General features: G+C 33.7%; 4 protein-coding genes across 7 annotated transcripts; all 4 read right to left on the reverse strand.

Moving 5' to 3' along the window:
- LOC105172971 (peptidyl-prolyl cis-trans isomerase CYP40-like) lies at positions 1133 to 2629 on the reverse strand. Its single transcript, XM_011094598.1, has 4 exons — positions 2387 to 2629; positions 2208 to 2254; positions 2004 to 2076; positions 1133 to 1351 (listed from the first exon to the last, which is right to left on the reverse strand). The coding sequence occupies exons 1-4, from the start codon at positions 2627 to 2629 to the stop codon at positions 1133 to 1135; spliced, it is 582 nt and encodes a 193-aa protein (XP_011092900.1).
- LOC105172846 (pentatricopeptide repeat-containing protein At5g39710) lies at positions 2500 to 5156 on the reverse strand. 2 transcript variants are annotated; one of them, XM_020697212.1, is made up of 2 exons: positions 4076 to 5156; positions 2500 to 3985 (listed from the first exon to the last, which is right to left on the reverse strand). In XM_020697212.1, the coding sequence occupies exons 1-2, from the start codon at positions 5049 to 5051 to the stop codon at positions 2742 to 2744; spliced, it is 2220 nt and encodes a 739-aa protein (XP_020552871.1). In that variant the 5' UTR covers positions 5052 to 5156; the 3' UTR covers positions 2500 to 2741. The 2 variants fall into 2 exon arrangements, with proteins under 2 accessions (XP_020552871.1, XP_020552870.1); XM_020697211.1 differs by having other exon boundaries at positions 2500 to 5156.
- Positions 7008 to 8177, reverse strand: LOC105172848. The gene is made up of 2 exons (XM_011094434.2): positions 7791 to 8177; positions 7008 to 7481 (listed from the first exon to the last, which is right to left on the reverse strand). The coding sequence occupies exons 1-2, from the start codon at positions 8104 to 8106 to the stop codon at positions 7222 to 7224; spliced, it is 576 nt and encodes a 191-aa protein (XP_011092736.1). The 5' UTR covers positions 8107 to 8177; the 3' UTR covers positions 7008 to 7221.
- Positions 11729 to 16486, reverse strand: LOC105172849 (peptidyl-prolyl cis-trans isomerase CYP40). Of its 3 annotated transcripts, none has more exons than XM_011094436.2 (10): positions 16156 to 16486; positions 15147 to 15647; positions 14927 to 15014; positions 14764 to 14816; positions 14010 to 14114; positions 12816 to 12891; positions 12516 to 12553; positions 12353 to 12413; positions 12075 to 12217; positions 11729 to 11968 (listed from the first exon to the last, which is right to left on the reverse strand). In XM_011094436.2, the coding sequence occupies exons 1-8, from the start codon at positions 16327 to 16329 to the stop codon at positions 12360 to 12362; spliced, it is 1089 nt and encodes a 362-aa protein (XP_011092738.1). In that variant the 5' UTR covers positions 16330 to 16486; the 3' UTR covers positions 11729 to 11968; positions 12075 to 12217; positions 12353 to 12359. The 3 variants fall into 3 exon arrangements, with proteins under 3 accessions (XP_011092738.1, XP_020552872.1, XP_020552873.1); XM_020697213.1 differs by having other exon boundaries at positions 14764 to 14819; XM_020697214.1 differs by having other exon boundaries at positions 11729 to 12217; positions 14764 to 14819.

Raw genomic sequence — 18727 nt, forward strand, 5'->3', positions numbered from 1 at the left:
GATTTCCAAAAACTTGACTAAAGCTCCACTGTTGAGACCCGAAGTAGTATATACCATAGGCTATCTATCTGTAGCTGTGCTGATTGCTGCGGAATAAATTGGACATATTAACTCAGTTATTCCTTTTTCCTCCCCATAAGAACTAACAAAAATAATAAAGGTAAAAACGGAAATAGCCATGCTTCATAATAATACAACATTCTCTCATCAGCAATAAAACAAAAGTTGATAATTCCAATTAAACATGGTTCAATTGCTATGAATAATTCAATCCAATACAGCTGCCAACTCAAAGTTACAGACTGCTACGACACAAAAGAGCTGTAAGGCCTCCTAGAGCCGACTAGGTTCTCTTCTGAAATGGCCCAGGCATAACTCTTACCTAGAAATGGTCTTGATTTTGTCAAAGTTTCTCTTCTCAAACCTAGAAGATCCAATTTGAAGCATATAAGAAAAAAAATAAACTTAGGCGAGCATTGAATTAAAACTATTATCATCACAGTAACTGATTAATGCAAATGACGAGATACCAGACGCAGTAAAAGACTTTCCAGGTATCTACTATCTGCTGCCAGTTTCTTCTGCAACCAAGCTGATCATTTTATAAGGAGTTCAATACCTTAAACCCCTTCAGGTGATTTGAGCACGACGAAAAAAGCCTGAACCAGTTGACCTAAATTACCAAAGAAAAAACAATATATCAAATTTGATGATGGATACCCAGTGGTAGAACAGAAATCGACTGTTAATGTCACGAGAAACATCATTATACATCTGGGTCATAAATCTATCGTGGGTTAGTTCTTACTCAATTACTATTGGAACATCTTGGCGTACGCTTTTCTCTCCTGGTCACATCTATCAGCAATCTATTCCAGGAAACATCAGTTTTGTCCTTAGCCATCCATGGATAGTCCGGTTGTAGGTAGATTCTGACTGAGTAAATGCACAACAATTTTCTTAATAAAGTAGTGAAGATAAATTGACTTCATAAATTGAGATCTAGGTCTCCTCTCTTTAACGGCATGAATTTATTTGTAAAAATCACCTCTCCGAGTAGATCCCAACCAAAATGTATAACAATTTTCCCAATAGATTAGTGAAGAAATACTGACTTCATAGATCTAGGTCTTCATCTCCGGCAAATGTCAGAAGTCATTCGTAGAAATGACCCCTTTTGGTGCTCAAACAACTTTCCAGATATGGCACCACAAAAAGATGACAATGTCATGGACAAATCACCAACCTGGTCCTGGTGGAACAATGCCTTTGCATTAATTTCACCATCACGCATTGCAAAGTCTCTGTCCAGAAGTGCTCTCTTTAAGTCTCCTAGTTTAAGTTTACAAGCCTAGGAAAAGATAGATGATATAGATTAGGTGAAACAAGAATATTTGAACATAATCCTCAGAAATATGAACCAACGAAATTTTGTATACATGCACAGTTTAATCGTTTATCAAAGAAATATTATATGCACATACATACACAACTGCCCGCACACGCATATATATATATGTATATATACAATGTATGTTTGTACATTGCAAAATCCTCAGAGACATGTTCAACATAATCATTAAAAATTCATTACAAGAATCCAAATCATATCCATGGTATGTATGAAGATATAAACACAAAGGATATCAATACCAATACCAAGGAACAAGTAACAATGCAACACCTAAAGCCCAAGAAAGAATGCTGGGAAATGAGAAGGAGAATGAACAGGAAAAAACGCACAAATAAGGTAGATCTTTTATCTTATTCGTAAAAACAGTTTTCCGGCCTTATCTTAAGGGCAATAGAGAGAGAGGAATAACGGAAAGATGAGAAAGATTTACTTGGAAACCAAATTTAGACCTCCGGCATAAAAAATAGCTTTAACTCACCCGTTTGATTTAACTAATAGCATTCTCGCTAATTGGAAGCTATGCCATGAAAGGAAAAAGGCGACTTTGAACATCGTAAAGAACTAGTGGGCTGTCAAAATAGGAACTCACAGAGCTGTTGGTAAATATCTGCGCCTTCATCTTTCTCAAATACATACTCTTGTCTGCTTCAAGAATAGATGACCTGAAAGAAGAATTACGAGTCAGATCCAATTGGCCAATCGATATTCAGAAACGCTATAACTATAAGATTAGAAAGAATATTCTGACTACCTTCATCGATTCCTTCCTTTTTCCCAGCACACATCCAAATACCGGAGAGCCTTTCCGTACTTCCATAGAGCCATCTTATAGTCTTGCTTCTGCAAACATCAGAGGCAGGAATTTAACAAGACAGCTAGTTGAATAAAAAAGGAAGGAGAGTTTCGTTCGGAAGCCCTAAGGAGAGAAGGGTGAGTAATCTTATTGGTCACCATTTTCCAGATAATTATTACCTTAAAATGTTCATTTCCATAACCCTTTATCGAATCTACAGCTGTTTTCCACCAAGAAAGCTCACTAGAATTCTCATTGAGATCGGCAGGCCAGTCAGGATACATGTCACCATCTTTGAAGAAGTTTGCAATTCCATCATCAGCTCCTTCTGGAATTTCTCCACAGTCGGCGATAACAACATCAACTCTAGGACGATCATTTTCACCAGTAGTGACATGCTCAATGGAACGAACAACTCCCATGCCTTTGATTACCTTCCCAAAACAACATGCTTTCCATCCAGATGAGATGTCATTCCCACTTTCTGATTCCACGTGATATCAACTCTTTTGATCAAATAATTTATTCACATGCCTAAGCAGTTCTTACATCATTTGGAAGAAGGCCATCCTTGGCCATGTCTGCTAGAATGTTAAATACAGCATCCATGTTTCCTTCTTTATAGTTGACCTCCAGAAGGACTTTGGCAGGGTCACCATCAATGATTTTACAGCTTCTCAATGTATCTTGTAAAATTTGACTCAGCTCCTCTGTCATCCCCACTTTGTGGAGTTCTTTAGTTATAGCAATAACGGTTACTCCGTGAGGAACAAGTCCATGATGGACCATTTCCCTGTAAAGATCGATGGCTTTGTGCAAATTTCCTGCTCTACAGTGACCGTGTATGAGAACATTATAAACTGCTTCACTAGGCTTGTGATTTTTCTGAAGCATTCCCTTGAAAACTCGATCGGCTTCATTCATCAAACCTTTCATGCAGAATCCTTTTATAAGAGCTACCACACTCTGAAATTCAATGTTACAACTTTCTATCAGCAAATCATATGTGACATCATGAGGAACAGGTTGCTCATAAAACAATTTGAAAAGAAGCCGCTTTGCTTCCCTACTTCGAGCCTGCTTGTTGAGCCCATTTATTAACACACTATAGGTAACAACATCAGGAAAGAAACCCTTATTAATCATTTCATCATGGAGATGAATTGCACTTCTGATATCATCTTCTGCACAATAAGCGTTAATAAGTGTGGTGTATGTACACTTATCAGGCTGCAGATCCAGTTTCCACATTTCCTTAAATAATTTACAAGCTTCAGTCAGTCTCCTCTGTTTGCAAAGACCTTCAATCAATGATGAATAAGTAATGGCATCAGGAAGAATTCCATTCTCAATCATCTCCTCTTTCATTCGGAATGCCTTATCTAAGTCAAAATTTCTACAGAACCCAGATATGATTGTGCTGTAACTTACAACGTCTGGCTGTACTCCTTTCGCAGTCATACTTCGAACCACTTCTAAACCAATATCAATCCTACCTGACACACAATGCCCATAGATTAATGCATTGTAAGTCACAATGGAAGGTGAGAAACCCCTACTAATCATTTCACTTAAAAGTTTGTACGCTTCATCCATGAGACCCTGCTGAGAGAAACCATCAATCACAGTTGTATATGTTTTCTCGTTTGGGGTCAGTCCCCTGATCTGCATCTGGTCAAAGAACTCCATGGCTCGATGCAAATTCCTTGCTTTACACATACAATTTATCAAAGAAGTATAAGTCACCACATTCGGAGACAACCCATTCCACACCATCTCTGCATGTAAAACAAGAGCTTGGTGAAAATTTCCCTCTTTACAGTACCCATTCACAAGTGTATTGTATGTAATTTCATCTGGAATGATACCCTTTGCCTTCATCTGCTTAAAAACTTTGTTTGTCTCCTTCATCCTCCCTTCTCGACACAAACCATTGATTATGACATTGTATGTAATCACATTTGGCTCCAAATTCTTCTCCCACATCAATTTCAATAACGCACACGCCTTGTTGATGTTCCCCATCTTACAGCAGCCATCTATCAAAGTATTATATGTAACCACATTAGGTAAACAACCCTTTTTCTCCATCTCCTCTAAGAAACATAATCCTTTATCCATTTCCTTATTTGCACACAACCCTCTAATCAATATGTTGTAAGTAAAAACATTAGGTGAAATACCATTATCTATCATGTCATGATACACATTTCTCGCTGACTCCACATACCCACGAACCGAACTTCGAATTATCGCTTCTAGAACAGAATTATACGACAATACACTAGGCATGAACCCATGATGTTTAGCGAAATTCATAATGTTTGAAGCTCTATCTATCAATTTCAAACTACAGAAAGCTTTTACCATCAAATCAAACACCGCGGAGCTCGAGTTGCAAGCCTGGTACGTGTCTCTAAGGCATGAAAACACTACATCGCCCTTCTCATCATCGGGAAAACTTAAAGCAACGTCCTCCGCCAGGGATTGGGCGGTTTTATACAGCTTGAAGCGAGTGAGAATGTGAATACAGAGACAGTGGCATTGTAGATGATTACTAAAGAAGGGCAACTTGCGAGCCCAATTCAGAAACTTTAAGGTTAGATTCCGGTTATTTTGGGATTGGAGGAGTAAATAGGAGGCGGTTTGAGGGGTAAACTGAGATACTAAGGGGTCGAGTTGAGAGGGGTGGTGGTGTTTGAGGATTGATACGGCCTTGTCGACGAGCAGGGTGTCCGGCGGAGACGAGAAAAGCGGCGGCGGCGGCGTATATGCTGAATTCACCGATTCGGGTAGGAGATTTAGGGTGTGGAAAGGTCGATGTAAAGGTTTACGGAGGCGCATTTTCGGAGGAAATCGAAAACCTACCGTAGCAACTGTAGAAGAACTGCACCGTATAGCAAACTAGGAAGGTTTTCGGCGGGTGAACAGAAACCAGGTCGGGTAGGATAAAAACCACCTGGAATATATCGGGTTCGGAAGTAAATTTTTAAAAGATAATTACCACCCCCCTAAATAGAGGTAATTACACTTAAATTCTTTATAATTTAAAAAATTATATTCAGTATTTTTAATATTTAATATATAGTTTTTTTTATTTAAAATTCACCAAAATTATTAATATTAACAAACAAGTTATCTAAAATTTCATATTTAACTCAATTAATTTATAACTAATTTATTATAGGTCAAATAATTTTTTTAATCAAATTATTTTTATGATGCATGTGACGAGGTACATCCTCATTTTATAAAGGTAATTTGATAAAAAAAAAATTATTTAATTTGCAATAAATCAATAATACGTCAATTAAGAATAAATATGAATTTTTTATTTAATCTTTTTGCTAATATTAGTAAATTAAGTGAATTTTAACTAATAAATCACCTATTATTATGGGATACGAAAATCAACATCGGGAACACTAAATATAACTTTTCAAATCACTGACGACGTATGTGTAAATACACCAAATTTTATAAGAGTAAAGTATAATCATCCCAATTTTAAGTAGCATATGAAGTTCTGTAAATTGCGTGTTGCCCCCCCAAGCCCCGGGAATATTTGTACTGTACCCTCCACTTTGGGTTAATTACTAATCATTGAACTAGTTGTTTCCTAAAATTAAAAGAGAAACTTATAGACATAATTAGCCCGACAATTGGCAGGGTAAGATTTTATCCAGGCTCAAATAAAAAAAATTTAAAAAATTATTCTATACTCAAATCCTACTCATTCCATTAAATCTAACTCAAGACTCAATTTTTGGGTAGGGTCAGACCCAACCCAATTTTTTTTTCCTGCAAATCTACTAATTAATTTAAATCTTTCTTTTTATTTTAATTTTTTTCATAATTTAATATTTATTATTTAAAAAATATACTTGGTTAAAGAATTAAATGATAAATAATGTATGGTGTCTTAAATTTTTTAAATTTGTTCACTTGAATGTAAATTACAGGAGTATTGAATTCGATTAACCGAATGAATCGAGAGTTTGGTTAACTAAAACTTCGGTATGCCAAAATGGCGTACTGAATATCGAATTGAAATGTTTGGTTTGGTTTGGTTTGTTAAGAATAGAACTTATTTCAGTTCTTTTCGGTTTTTATACCGAATTAACTGAAAATAATAAAAAATATATACATAATGATAATTTATTTGTTATAAATTATCAATAATTAAGTATATATTAACTAAAAAATATTATTTTTTATTATAAATATTTATATTAAGATACTTAATATATATATTATTTTTATTATATTTGAATTATATTTATATATATATATATATATTAAATTCAGTATTCGATTAGGTTCGGTTAATCTATATAAAAAATTATAACCAAATTGAATAATCAAAATCTAGAAAGAATAATCAAAATTGATTTTCGTTCGGTTAATCGATAATTGCACGCTCCTAGTAAATCAATTGAATTGAAAATATATATATTGTCCAAATTGGGTACATAGACCCATGGGTATTGATGGGTAGAGACTCTATCCAGATCAATTTATCTTTTTTTATTGGTCTAGGTTTGGGTCTAAAAATATTCAATGGATCTGGATCTGAGTTTTTGAATTATATTATGAGTTTGGATATGGTCTTACCATACTCATTGACACCCCTAGACATAATTTACAATTTTTAATGGTGTATATTGAAACGGAGCAGGAATAATGGCTTGATTTTACATTTTTTATCTTTTAAATCATAGATTAATACAGTGGTTAAAAATATTTTATTTTATTTTAAGGGTAAAGTCCATATAGATAATGAAAAATGACATATATATATATAAAGGTAAAGTCCATATAAATAATTTTATTGAATTTCAAACTTGAATGCCAATACAACAAGAATCATGTCTGTGCTACCAAAGACAAGAAACAAACACACCTCCCCTCCCCATTATTTGTCAAAGACTAAAACAAAACCCAAATCAGAAATAGCCACGGATTTCAAGTAAAATGCGACGGTTGACAACGTCATGTTTGGCTAATCAATAGTTTAGTTATACCCAGGGATCAAGGGCCAGACTCCGAACTTCATTAGTCCAACCTTGCAGTGGAATCCGTCCCTTTCCCCACATGCAAAGTAGTGTGGCTGCCATCTCTTCAACACGAACTCGAAACCGTCCCCACCTCCATCGCTCACTTCTCCGATCTTCTTTGCTCTTTTGAGGTCGCAGTTTTGGAAACTCCAAAAGTTGGGTAGCAAGTAGACACTGTGGGGGAATGTGGTGTCGTTTGGCGGATCGTACTTGAAAACTGTACAAATTGAATTGTGGTCAATTACAACGACTTACTTGGTTAGAATGTAATAAAACTAGTTGAGTTTATGATTATATGTATTGTATACATACCCTTTTTCGTCCCAAATTTACAATGTAACATGTAGAAATACTATCACTGAGGAATTCATTGAGATTGCCTATGACACCTAACTCGATCTTTGGTTGCAAAATATTAGATATACCTCGACACATTTTGATTGAGTTATTTCTAGGGAATTATGTTATCCAATAGCAACGCTTTATTCCTATAAAAGATAGATAACAGGTTCGAACAGTGAATTACCTAAAGTGTCGTTCAAGTAAAAGGGAGCATTCTTGATCGCCCAGTCGGTGTAATTGAACCCAAAACGCCAGTTCTGCTCCGACCCCCCAACGATGATCCTCCTGGAACTGCCCAGAGTCGCATTTTTGCGTCCGGCAAAACCCCAGAAGCCGCTGTTAGTGTGGTTCCAGGCGGTGCTTCCTGCATTGTAACCAGTAGTGCAGTTCTTGGTTGGCGTTGCAGCAGCAAACATGCATGCAAATGCAGCAGCCGCAAGAAGAACAAGTAGCCCTCCCGATCCACATTTCATGCCCATTGCATACATATAGTGTGCCATTTTGCTTTTCTATATCTATGCAGTAATTAATGTTACTAATTAAGTTGATTGGTTTGTGGATGCTGTGATGGAGGAGGAGTTAGGGTTTATATAGTGAGTGTTTTGTGGGGTAATTGAATGGGAAAAGGGGATGCAAATCTTGGATAGGTAGATGGAATAGGTCAAAATTGATTTTTTTTCCCCTTAAGTTGGTTGGTGAGTTGGCATTATGAAAATAAGGTGTGATTTTTTCTTTTTGAATCTGATTATGTTGGAATTTCCAAGTCTTCCACTTAGTGTGCATTTTGAGTATGTTTAGCTCTTCCTAATTTATGTTACAACCTTTTTTTCATTGGCGAGTTGGCCCCCAAGTATAAAGAATGAGCCCTTTTTCCTTCTCACGAACCGCGGGAGTGCCTAGCGCTTAGGGATGGCAGATGAGTCGAGCTCGCGAGTCGGCTCGATTTTAAGCTTGAGCTCGAGCTCGAGCTCAATTGTGTGTGTTCACCAGCTCGCGAGCTGGCCCTTTTTTTAATTCTTTTTATATATTTTTATTTTTGAATTTTTTATATATTAATTTTATATTTAATATTTGATCAATTTTATAACCAAAATTGACCATATATTATATTTATTAATCAATGTCATATTTTTTATTTTGGATAATAATAAATTATGGTACTTTTATTTATACATTTAATCTTTATACAAAAATAAATTTAATCAACAACTTAGTAAATTATAATATTTTTTGTAATTAAAATTATTATTTAATATGACATATATAAACTTTATATTATATTTTAATATATATTTGTATTACGTTATATTTTTCTTAATTTGACAAGTAATCACTTATGATTTTTTATTATTTATAAATTTATGTCAAAATTTAGTAATTTCTATGAATTAATCTAAAAATAATAATAATAATAATAATAATAATAATAATAATAATGATGGTGATGGTTGAACAATTCTAATTATTATTTTATTATATATATAATGGAATTAAAGTTTAATCAATAATTGCAATATCTTAAAATCCGGACTATCCGATTCATATGAAATTTAAATATATACAAGACTGTGTCCATTAGATCACATAAGATGGTATGATTTAAAATCGCATGGCCTGATTCAATGATACACCGTCTTGAATGATTATTCTTATGTTTCGAGTACGATATCTCGACATCCGTATATCCAATAAGTTTAAAACTTTATCAAATGTATTTTTATGTAAGTTTGATCATATCTAACAGTCTGATCTGAATGTTGATGGCCCGATTAATCCATGTTATTTAACAATGTAAGATGATAGTTACATCAATCTTATACTAACATTTATAAATATATAAATTTTTCAGATTGTGAACATATATTAATTTCAACTATAAAATATTTTTATGTAGTTCAATTGCATTATTTCAGATAATTGATACTTTTCCAATAACTTTAAAATGTTCAGAATGATGTTTTTTTTTTGTACAATTTACCAATTTTATTACTACTAAACTAATCAGTAGTTTATATTTATAACAATAAATTAGAATTTCATACTATAGTTTGGTGTATTTATAATATAGTATGTATTATACAATCTATTTTATTACTTAGAAATTTATGTAAAAAATTGATGATTCCCACTATTTAATCTAATAATAATAATATAGTATGTATTATATAATCTATTTTATTTACTTATAAATTTATGTAAAAAAATTGGTGATTTTCATAATTTAATATAATAATAATAATAAAAAAAATAAAAAATCAGTTTGAACTCGAGCTCGAGCTCGAAATTACAGAATCAAGCTCGAACTCGACTCGTTGCCACCCCTACTAGCGCCCATGGAAACAAAGCTCATTTTCCTTTCAAGGTAAAGCAGTGCATAAAAAAAAGCTGGTCCGTCAAACGCTGAATTCCATTTACAATTTGTGATTGACACTAATTTAAGAGAATTTTTGCACACAGTAATGTTCGAATACAAGACAAATACAAGACGTCCTGTTAAATAGATATATCAAGCCCACGCATATGAACACAGTAGGCTTTACAGCATTGCACGTTTAGCATACAACTTAGCAGTTGTTCTGGTGTATCTTTTGTACTGCAACATATAGGAAGGTGGTATTCTTAGTCCCTCCAAATACTAAGGTGCCCAATTTAATGCTCCATGTTTCAATATTATGCAACACTTAATGGATTTTGATATGTAAACAATTATATGCTAGATACATTCACTAATAATTCAAATGTGAAAGAAAAAGAATGTATAATTAGAGAAATTGAGGAAAGTACATTAAAAGTTCAAACATTCTAAAAAAGAGATAAATTCGTTTATACTAGCTAGAAGAACTAATTAATATTACCGTCATGTTTGGTAGGTAGCTAGGTTAGAAAAATATTTGAAAATACAATCTATATCTGTTACTGTCAGTGGACGGGTATTGCTCTACCCTATATGTACCATAATTCTACCTATAAATCTCCATTGGGTTTCATTCACATTGTACCAAAGCAGGCAATAAATCCACTGACATGGGTATTTATTATTATAATAATGGATCTAAATTTGAATATTACCCACATATTTGACAAGCCTTTCAAGACTCGCAAGTTGTCCTCGTGGACGACTTGGTTTATAGTATTAATGTTATTGTTATTAATAACTTTTAAAAAGTTAGATAATCACACTTAGTGTGTGTTTTCTTCAACTAAGACAAAGTCAAATTAATAAGGCAGTGACGATCCCATGATGACTGAAGTCGGAAGTGGAGGTAGCGGTAGTGGTAGTGGGCTTTCACCATAAGAGAAGAGAAGAGAAAACAAAGTCCACCAATTAGGCAGTTTGCAATTTATATTCTAAGTATAAAAATGAACATGATGATGATGATGATGATGTCCAATATCCACGTAACTTTAACCATCACAATAGCAAAACCATACTAATTTTAAAACAACATTGTGTTAAATAAGGATTTTTAGACAAATATAAAATTCTAATAAATATTTGGCTATATCCAAATGAAACAATCAAAGTCTTTTTTTCACTTGTCAATATTCAATCACTATATATAATATCTTAATATTGAATTTCATCCTGTGTACAAGAAAGAAATATAACAAGAAGTAACTATATTAGATAGTAAATGCTCCGGAAAATCACAAATGGTATTAAAAAGAAAAAGTATTAGGCGCTGAAAAGAGTTGAATTTTGATTTATTTAACATCTATATAATTTTGGTAAACAAATGATTACTCTGCAAATTTTCAAATTTTAAGTATTATAAGTTCAATCTCAGTACCCAAATCTGATGCGATTAATTAGGAGCAGATCAAGTACAAAGTAATGTAATTCACACGCATTAATCATATCTGCATCTAGTAAATCTAAATTATTTGTAAAATTATTAACTAATGTTATCAAATATCACAATTTTATTTTTCAAAAGAAAATTTTCAAAAACTTGACTCAAGCTCCACTGTCGAGACCCGAAATAGTATACACCACAGGCTATCCATCTCTAACTGTGCTGATTGCTGTGGAATAAATTGGACATATTAACTCAGTTATTCCTTTTTCTTCCCAAGAACTAATAACAACAATAAGGTAAAAACGCAAATAGCCATGCTACATAATAATATAACATTCTCTCATCAGCAATAAATCAAAAGTTGATAATTCCAATTAAACATGGTTCAATTGCTATGAATAATTCAATTCAATACAGCTGCCAACTCAAAGTTACAGATTGCTACAACACAAAAAAGAGCTGTACGGCCTCCTAGCGCCGACTAGGTTCTCTTCTGAAATGGCCCAGGCATAACTCTTACCTAGAAATGGTCTTGATTTTGTCAAAGTTTCTCTTCTCAAACCTAGAAGATCCAATTTGAAGCATATAAGAAAAAAAATAAACTTAGGCGAGCATTGAATTAAAACTATTATCATCACAGTAACTGATTAATGCAAATGACGAGATACCAGACGCAGTAAAAGACTTTCCAGGTATCTACTATCTGCTGCCAGTTTCTTCTGCAACCAAGCTGATCATTTTATAAGGAGTTCAATACCTTAAACCCCTTCAGGTGATTTGAGCACGACGAAAAAAGCCTGAACCAGTTGACCTAAATTACCAAAGAAAAAACAATATATCAAATTTGATGATGGATACCCAGTGGTAGAACAGAAATCGACTGTTAATGTCACGAGAAACATCATTATACATCTGGGTCATAAATCTATCGTGGGTTAGTTCTTACTCAATTACTATTGGAACATCTTGGCGTACGCTTTTCTCTCCTGGTCACGTCTATCAGCAATCTATTCAAGGAAACCCAAGAAACGAGAGAGATAGTGAGGTCACTGCACAAGCATAGGTAACAAAGTTCTAATGACAAGAACTTCAAAGACAGGTGTCACTACCTTCTTCTTTGCAGCAGCAAGCTCCTTCTTTATTGCTCCTGTAGCAAAAGCAGTAAAATGTCACAAGGTTTCTTAAAGGTCCAGAGCTTTTCCTTACCACTTCAAATGTAAATGATTTGCTTGTCCAAAATTAAAATATATTCAGGCACTCAAGAAATTTGTGAGCTTTCGAGGGTATTGTTTAAAACATCGAGAAGAGCTAGCATGTAAAATCCTTGATCGTTTCCTTAAGCATCATGATTCATGAAAAGGGAAATGCATATAGAATCAGAGAGAGAGAGAGAGAGATCATTTACTAACCATCATTTGGTTCCAATTCCAATGCTTTCTTAAAACTCTCTACTGCAGCATCAATATCATTGAGAGCCACATGTGCCTGGTCATTTTAGAAGGTATATGTATCAGTATTGCCAATGTCGGAATAGCTGTAAGCATAAGGATTTTTAAGTCTCCCGAAGGGTGATGCATGAAATAAGCCAGTGGGGGAAGAAATACAAGAATATGTACCAAACGAGCATGGAATCTGTATACATATTTTCACACAGTAACTCATTAAACCAAATATATATGACCATATTTCACATGAGTAATAAAGAGAGATTAGCACGTATTACGAGTAGCTGAAGAACAATGACTATGAATCGGAACTATCAAGAATCAAGCATGATGGATAAAACTAAATTCGAAACATTAACTAAGCAGCAGACAGTGAACTTATAAACGAGCAAAAAGTTGCATTACCCCTGGGGTATTGGTTCTATGTCCTGAACATAAAAGAAAAAATTATGAAGGTTAGAAAAATAGTCCTTTAGGCATGCAAGCTTTTCAATTACCACCTTATGAAACTAAAGAAAATGTCCTCAATGGGTTACAATGTCTGTGGTTAATTTAATTTTGCACTAACCCCAAAACAAAAACCTTAACTATTGTCTTTTTCCCTCTTTTTTCTCTTTTGGAGCGTGTGTTGGGTTGGCGGGTTCAGAAGAAACTTGCATTTATGCGCAAGTTATGCCACAGGAACAACAAAGAATGTAGAAAAGGAAAGAAAGAACAACATGTATATCAGGATCTTCAAGTACTGGAAGTTGTATCAAGCTGGTTCATGATTAACCTTGGTACTTCTGCTAAGCGATTAACAGATTCGTAGTTTTGTCCTTACCCATCCATGGATAGTCAATTGTTGGTAGATTCTGACTGAGTAAATGCACAACAATTTTCTTAATAAAGAAGTAAAGAAATACTGCTTCATAGATATAGGTCTCCCATCTTTAACATGAATTTATTCATAAAAATGACCTCTCCGAGTAGATTCCAACCAAAATGCATAACAATTTTCTCAATAGATTAGTGAAGAAATACTGACTTCATAGATCTAGGTCTCCATCTCCGGCAAATATAAGGAGTTATTCATATAAATGACCTCTTTGGTGCTCAAACAACATTCCAGATAAGGCACCACAAAAGGATGACAACGTCATGGGACAAATCACCAACCTGGCCCTGGCGGAACAATGCCTTTGCATTATTTTCACCATCACGCATTGCAAAGTCTGTGTCCAGAAGTGCTCCCTTCAAGTCTCCTAGTCTAAGTTTACAAGCCTAGAAAAAGATAGATGATATACATTAGGTGAAACAAGAATATTTGAACATAATAAATATGAACCATACCGACTTTTGTATGCATGCACAGTTTAATCGTCTATCAAAGACATTTTATATGAACACACATACACAACAATGCACACACACATATATGTATATATACAATGTATGTATGTATATTGCAAAATCCTCGGAGACATGTTCTACATAATCATTAAAAATTCATTACAGCTTTGTAGAATCCAAATCATACATCCATGGTATGTGTGAAGATATAAAAACAAAGGATATGAATGCCAATACCAACGAACAAGCAACAATGCAACACCTAAAGCCCAAAGAAAGAATGTTGGGAAATGAGAAGGAGAATGACCAGGAGAAAATGCAAAAAATACAGATCCTTTATCTTATTCGTAAAACAGTTTTTTCCGGCCTTATCTTAAGGACAATAGAGAGAGCAATATCGGAAAGATGTGAAAAGATTTACTTGGAAACCAAACTTAGACCTTCGGCACAAAAAATAGCTTTAACTTATCCCTTTGATTTCACTAATAGCATTCCCCCTAATAGGAAGCTATGCCATGAACAGAAAAAGACGAATTTGAACATCATAAAGAACTAGTGGGCAGTCAAAATAGGAACTCACAGAGCTGTTGGTAAATATCTGCGCCTTCATCTTTCTCAGATACATACTCTTGTCTGCTTCAAGAGTAGATGACCGGAAAGAAGAATTACTAATCAGATCCAATTGGCCAATCGATATTCAAAATTGCTATAACTGTAAGATATAGAGAGAATATTCTGACTACCTTCATCGATTCCTTCCTTTTCCCAGCACACATCCAAATAGCGCAGAGCCTTTCGGTACTTCCTTAGAGCCATCTTATAGTCTTGCTTCTGCAAACATCAGAGGCAGGTATTTAACAAGACAGCTAGTTGAATAAAAAAGGAAGGAGAGATTTGTGTGGAAGCCCTAAGGAGAGAAGGGTGAGTAATCTTATTTGTAACCAATTTTCAGATACCTATTACCTTAAAATGTTCATTTCCATAACCTTTTATCGATTCTACAGCTGTTATCCACCAAGAAAGCTCACAAGAATTCTCATTGAGATCGGCAGGCCAGTCAGGATACATGTCACCATCTTTGAAGAAGTTTGCAATTCCATCATCAGCTCCCTCTGGAATTTCTCCACAATCGGCAATAACAACATCAACTGTAGGACGATCATTTTCACCAGTAGTGACATGCTCAATGGAACGAACAACTCCCATGCCTTTGATTACCTTCCCAAAAACAACATGCTTTCCATCCAGATGAGATGTCCGAGTTGTGGTGATGAAAAATTGGGAACCATTAGTACTGGGCCCAGCATTCGCCATTGACAACATACCCTTCCTTTCATGTTTTAATTCAAAATTTTCGTCTTCAAATTTCAGTCCGTAAATGGATTCCCCTCCAGTTCCGTCACCAGCAGAAATATCACCTCCTTGTACCATAAAACTTTTAATGACACGGTGAAAATGGGATCCCTAAATGGAACGTAAAACTATCATAAGAAACTGTGCTAAAAAGAAGCAATTGCCTTGTCCAATGACAAACATCTGGTGAAACAAGAGCAATCAACATGAGAAAAGAATAAAATCTCTTCCGCACACATGGCATGCCTAAAACAAGAACAGAATCATTCAGAATCACATAAACATAGGCCACAGCAATTCACCTAAAAACATTCATGAATAGTTCACATTATCCTGTCTCACAATTACTAGGTAAAAGATAATGCAATTTTCCATTCATACATTTCAACAAGAAGTCAACCTTTGGAACATATCCCCGAAATTCTCCTACATCATTAACAATTTATCCAATCAATTATATAGTACGAGAAAGAACAAGCTCCCATTTCCGCTTTTTCTTTTTAATAAGTTTCAATTACTACTTATGATCGATTAATCAAAAACAAAGCACGCTTGAACACAATATCACACGCACTTCCACATCCATGTGCGCACACAGCAGAAAATGGATAACGAAAACCTTGTAATGCAGAGGAACGCCGGTATTCGGGCCAATTCCTTTCTCTCCAGTACAAAGAGCCCTAAAATTCTCCGCAGTCTTAGGGACTACGTCATTGTACAGTTCAACAACAATTCTCCCTTCTAGCTCATCTCCGATGCTTATGTCCAGAAAGCAGCGAGGCCTCCCACCCATTGTTGCGTTCCTTGTCTCACAGTGCACGTACTTTTGCGTGTGTGTGTGTATAGGTGTATGTATATGCGAGCAGAAGAAGAGTCTGGAAGAGTAGATAGCGGAAGAAAACCCTAAGTCCCGCTTAATATATATTTCGAACTCTTGGAGCTTTCTCCAGTCGTCATTATTCAAATGCCTACAGATTTACGCCCCGGTCCTCGCTATAATGCGCCGCGTGTTTATTGTTATTTTTGCTAGTTTGACCCTCATTTTTGTCATAATCCAAATTCAGCCCCATAAAATTTGTAATCTTATGTATTTTTCTCATTTTTATTTTTTTTCATTGTATTTCTCATTCTGATTTCTTATAAAGTAAGTCATGACATCTGATTTAATGAATTAATTATCATATATGGTTTTTTTTCCACTTTCGTTTTTGTGAAGTTGTCTTGTGATGACAAACTCACTTTTTAAATGGTAATTATAATTCAAATTGATCTTTTAATAATAGTAAGAAAATCTTATGGTAATATTTAAGAATAATTATAATAATAATAATTAAATTTAATCCCTTTACAAAAATATAAAAAATACAATTAACCCCATGTGATATGAGAAATAAGCAAAAATCTCCTTGAAAAATAAAATAATAAATTATCCCCTATATTTTAAAAAATGAAGCAAATTACTCCATTTCTAAGCCGTTGATAAGGAGTAATTTACTGATTCTTTTATTTTATCACCACTTGGCATAAATAACGTATCGAGGTCTCTCAAAAGTCTGCAAAAATACCAATTGAGGCATGTTGTTGGAGAAAAATAGTGGGTGTTTGGTTAAACTTTTTTAAAATATCTTATAAGTTTCTACATCTTATCTTAAGATGTTCTGAAAGGTTTTAAGATATTAGATTTTATTTAAAAATAAGCTTAGCCAAACACCCTCTAAAATGGACATGGTGCATTAAAATCAAATAAGTTGTTATTTTTTTACATATTTTGTTTTAAATATTTTTAAAATACTTTTATAAATAATACACATTACTTTAGTTTTAAATAAACATTTAATAGATAATCTTTTTACTATAACAAAAAAAGACTGACGAATTATTACCTAATATTTTGAATAAAAATAATATATATGTATATTCATGCTAGTCAAATATTAATATAGATATATAATTGATATTTTCTTTGTTAATATAATGATTATTTCTAATCGTATAATTTATAATGTCTTGAATTTATATTTTTCAGTAAATATAATATTAATATCAATCTTATTTTTATTTAATTATAATAATTTATTATTAAATAATAAAGTATTTTCTCTTCTCCGAACGTTAAAAAAATTCTTTAAATCCTGGAGAGTGTGTTTGTGTGTGTGCGTGAGAGAGAGGGTATGAATTTTTTTTGTTTTATGATATATTAATTTTTATATAATTTATAAGATATTATAAAAAAAAATTAATAATTTTTAAAAAGAATTTTTAAGCTCTTAAAAATAAAATATTTTGAAAAGCTTACGAGCTTAGCCAAACGCCCTCCAAATGCAAGAAAATATAAGATAAAAAGGTAACAATTACTTTGTTTTAATTCCCCAAACATGCCTTAACTCAATGGTAGAAAATTGAAAGGTACAAGCCAAGTGATGGCATAATTCACTAGACCACATAATAGTGCAGTGCTGCATAAGGGCTGAGTCATGCTCATTTCCACACCCAATAACCCACCCCCAATGTTGCAACACTCTTTTTCATTGTCATTCCAATTTATTTATTTTATTTAAGGATAATCCACATTCATACTCTCTTAAATTATGTGTAATTACATAAATATTTTATAATTTTTTATAAAATTACAAATACACGAGCCCATTATCTGAGATATCCAATTTGAGTCGTAGTTATTATCGGAATAGTGAGTTCGTCACTCCAATCCCACCAAAATGAAAAATCTGCTGAAGCAGCTTCTCATAATAAAATTATAATTATACTGAACGTATTATTACAAGCAGGTTCGTATATAAATCGATCTGATCCCAACCTTTCCTATCAAATGAGAAAACAAAGCTCGTTCCATTTAATCTATCACATTGAATTATATATTATATATATAAGTTGTAATTGCATGATTATATTAATGTCTTAATAAATTAAATGCGTTGAGAAGAGAAATGGATGAGCAGTATAGTCCTTAACTTAAGCATTGCAGCAGTGACCAGTGATTGGGTATAAAAGTTTTAGGTTGAAGAAGGGCGTTGTTGTCCATGAGGTTCTTGTAATACATGTTATCCAATCTCTACATGCTATCACACTCCAGAGGAATTAAATGGAGCAATAGCCAACATTTGCAGAATATGTGGAGAATAAACATTATTCATATGAAATCCGAAACATCAAAATAGCTATTTGGCCCATGC

The sequence above is a fragment of the Sesamum indicum genome, linkage group LG10 (assembly GCF_000512975.1).
Source record: "Sesamum indicum cultivar Zhongzhi No. 13 linkage group LG10, S_indicum_v1.0, whole genome shotgun sequence".
Lineage (NCBI taxonomy): Eukaryota > Viridiplantae > Streptophyta > Magnoliopsida > Lamiales > Pedaliaceae > Sesamum > Sesamum indicum.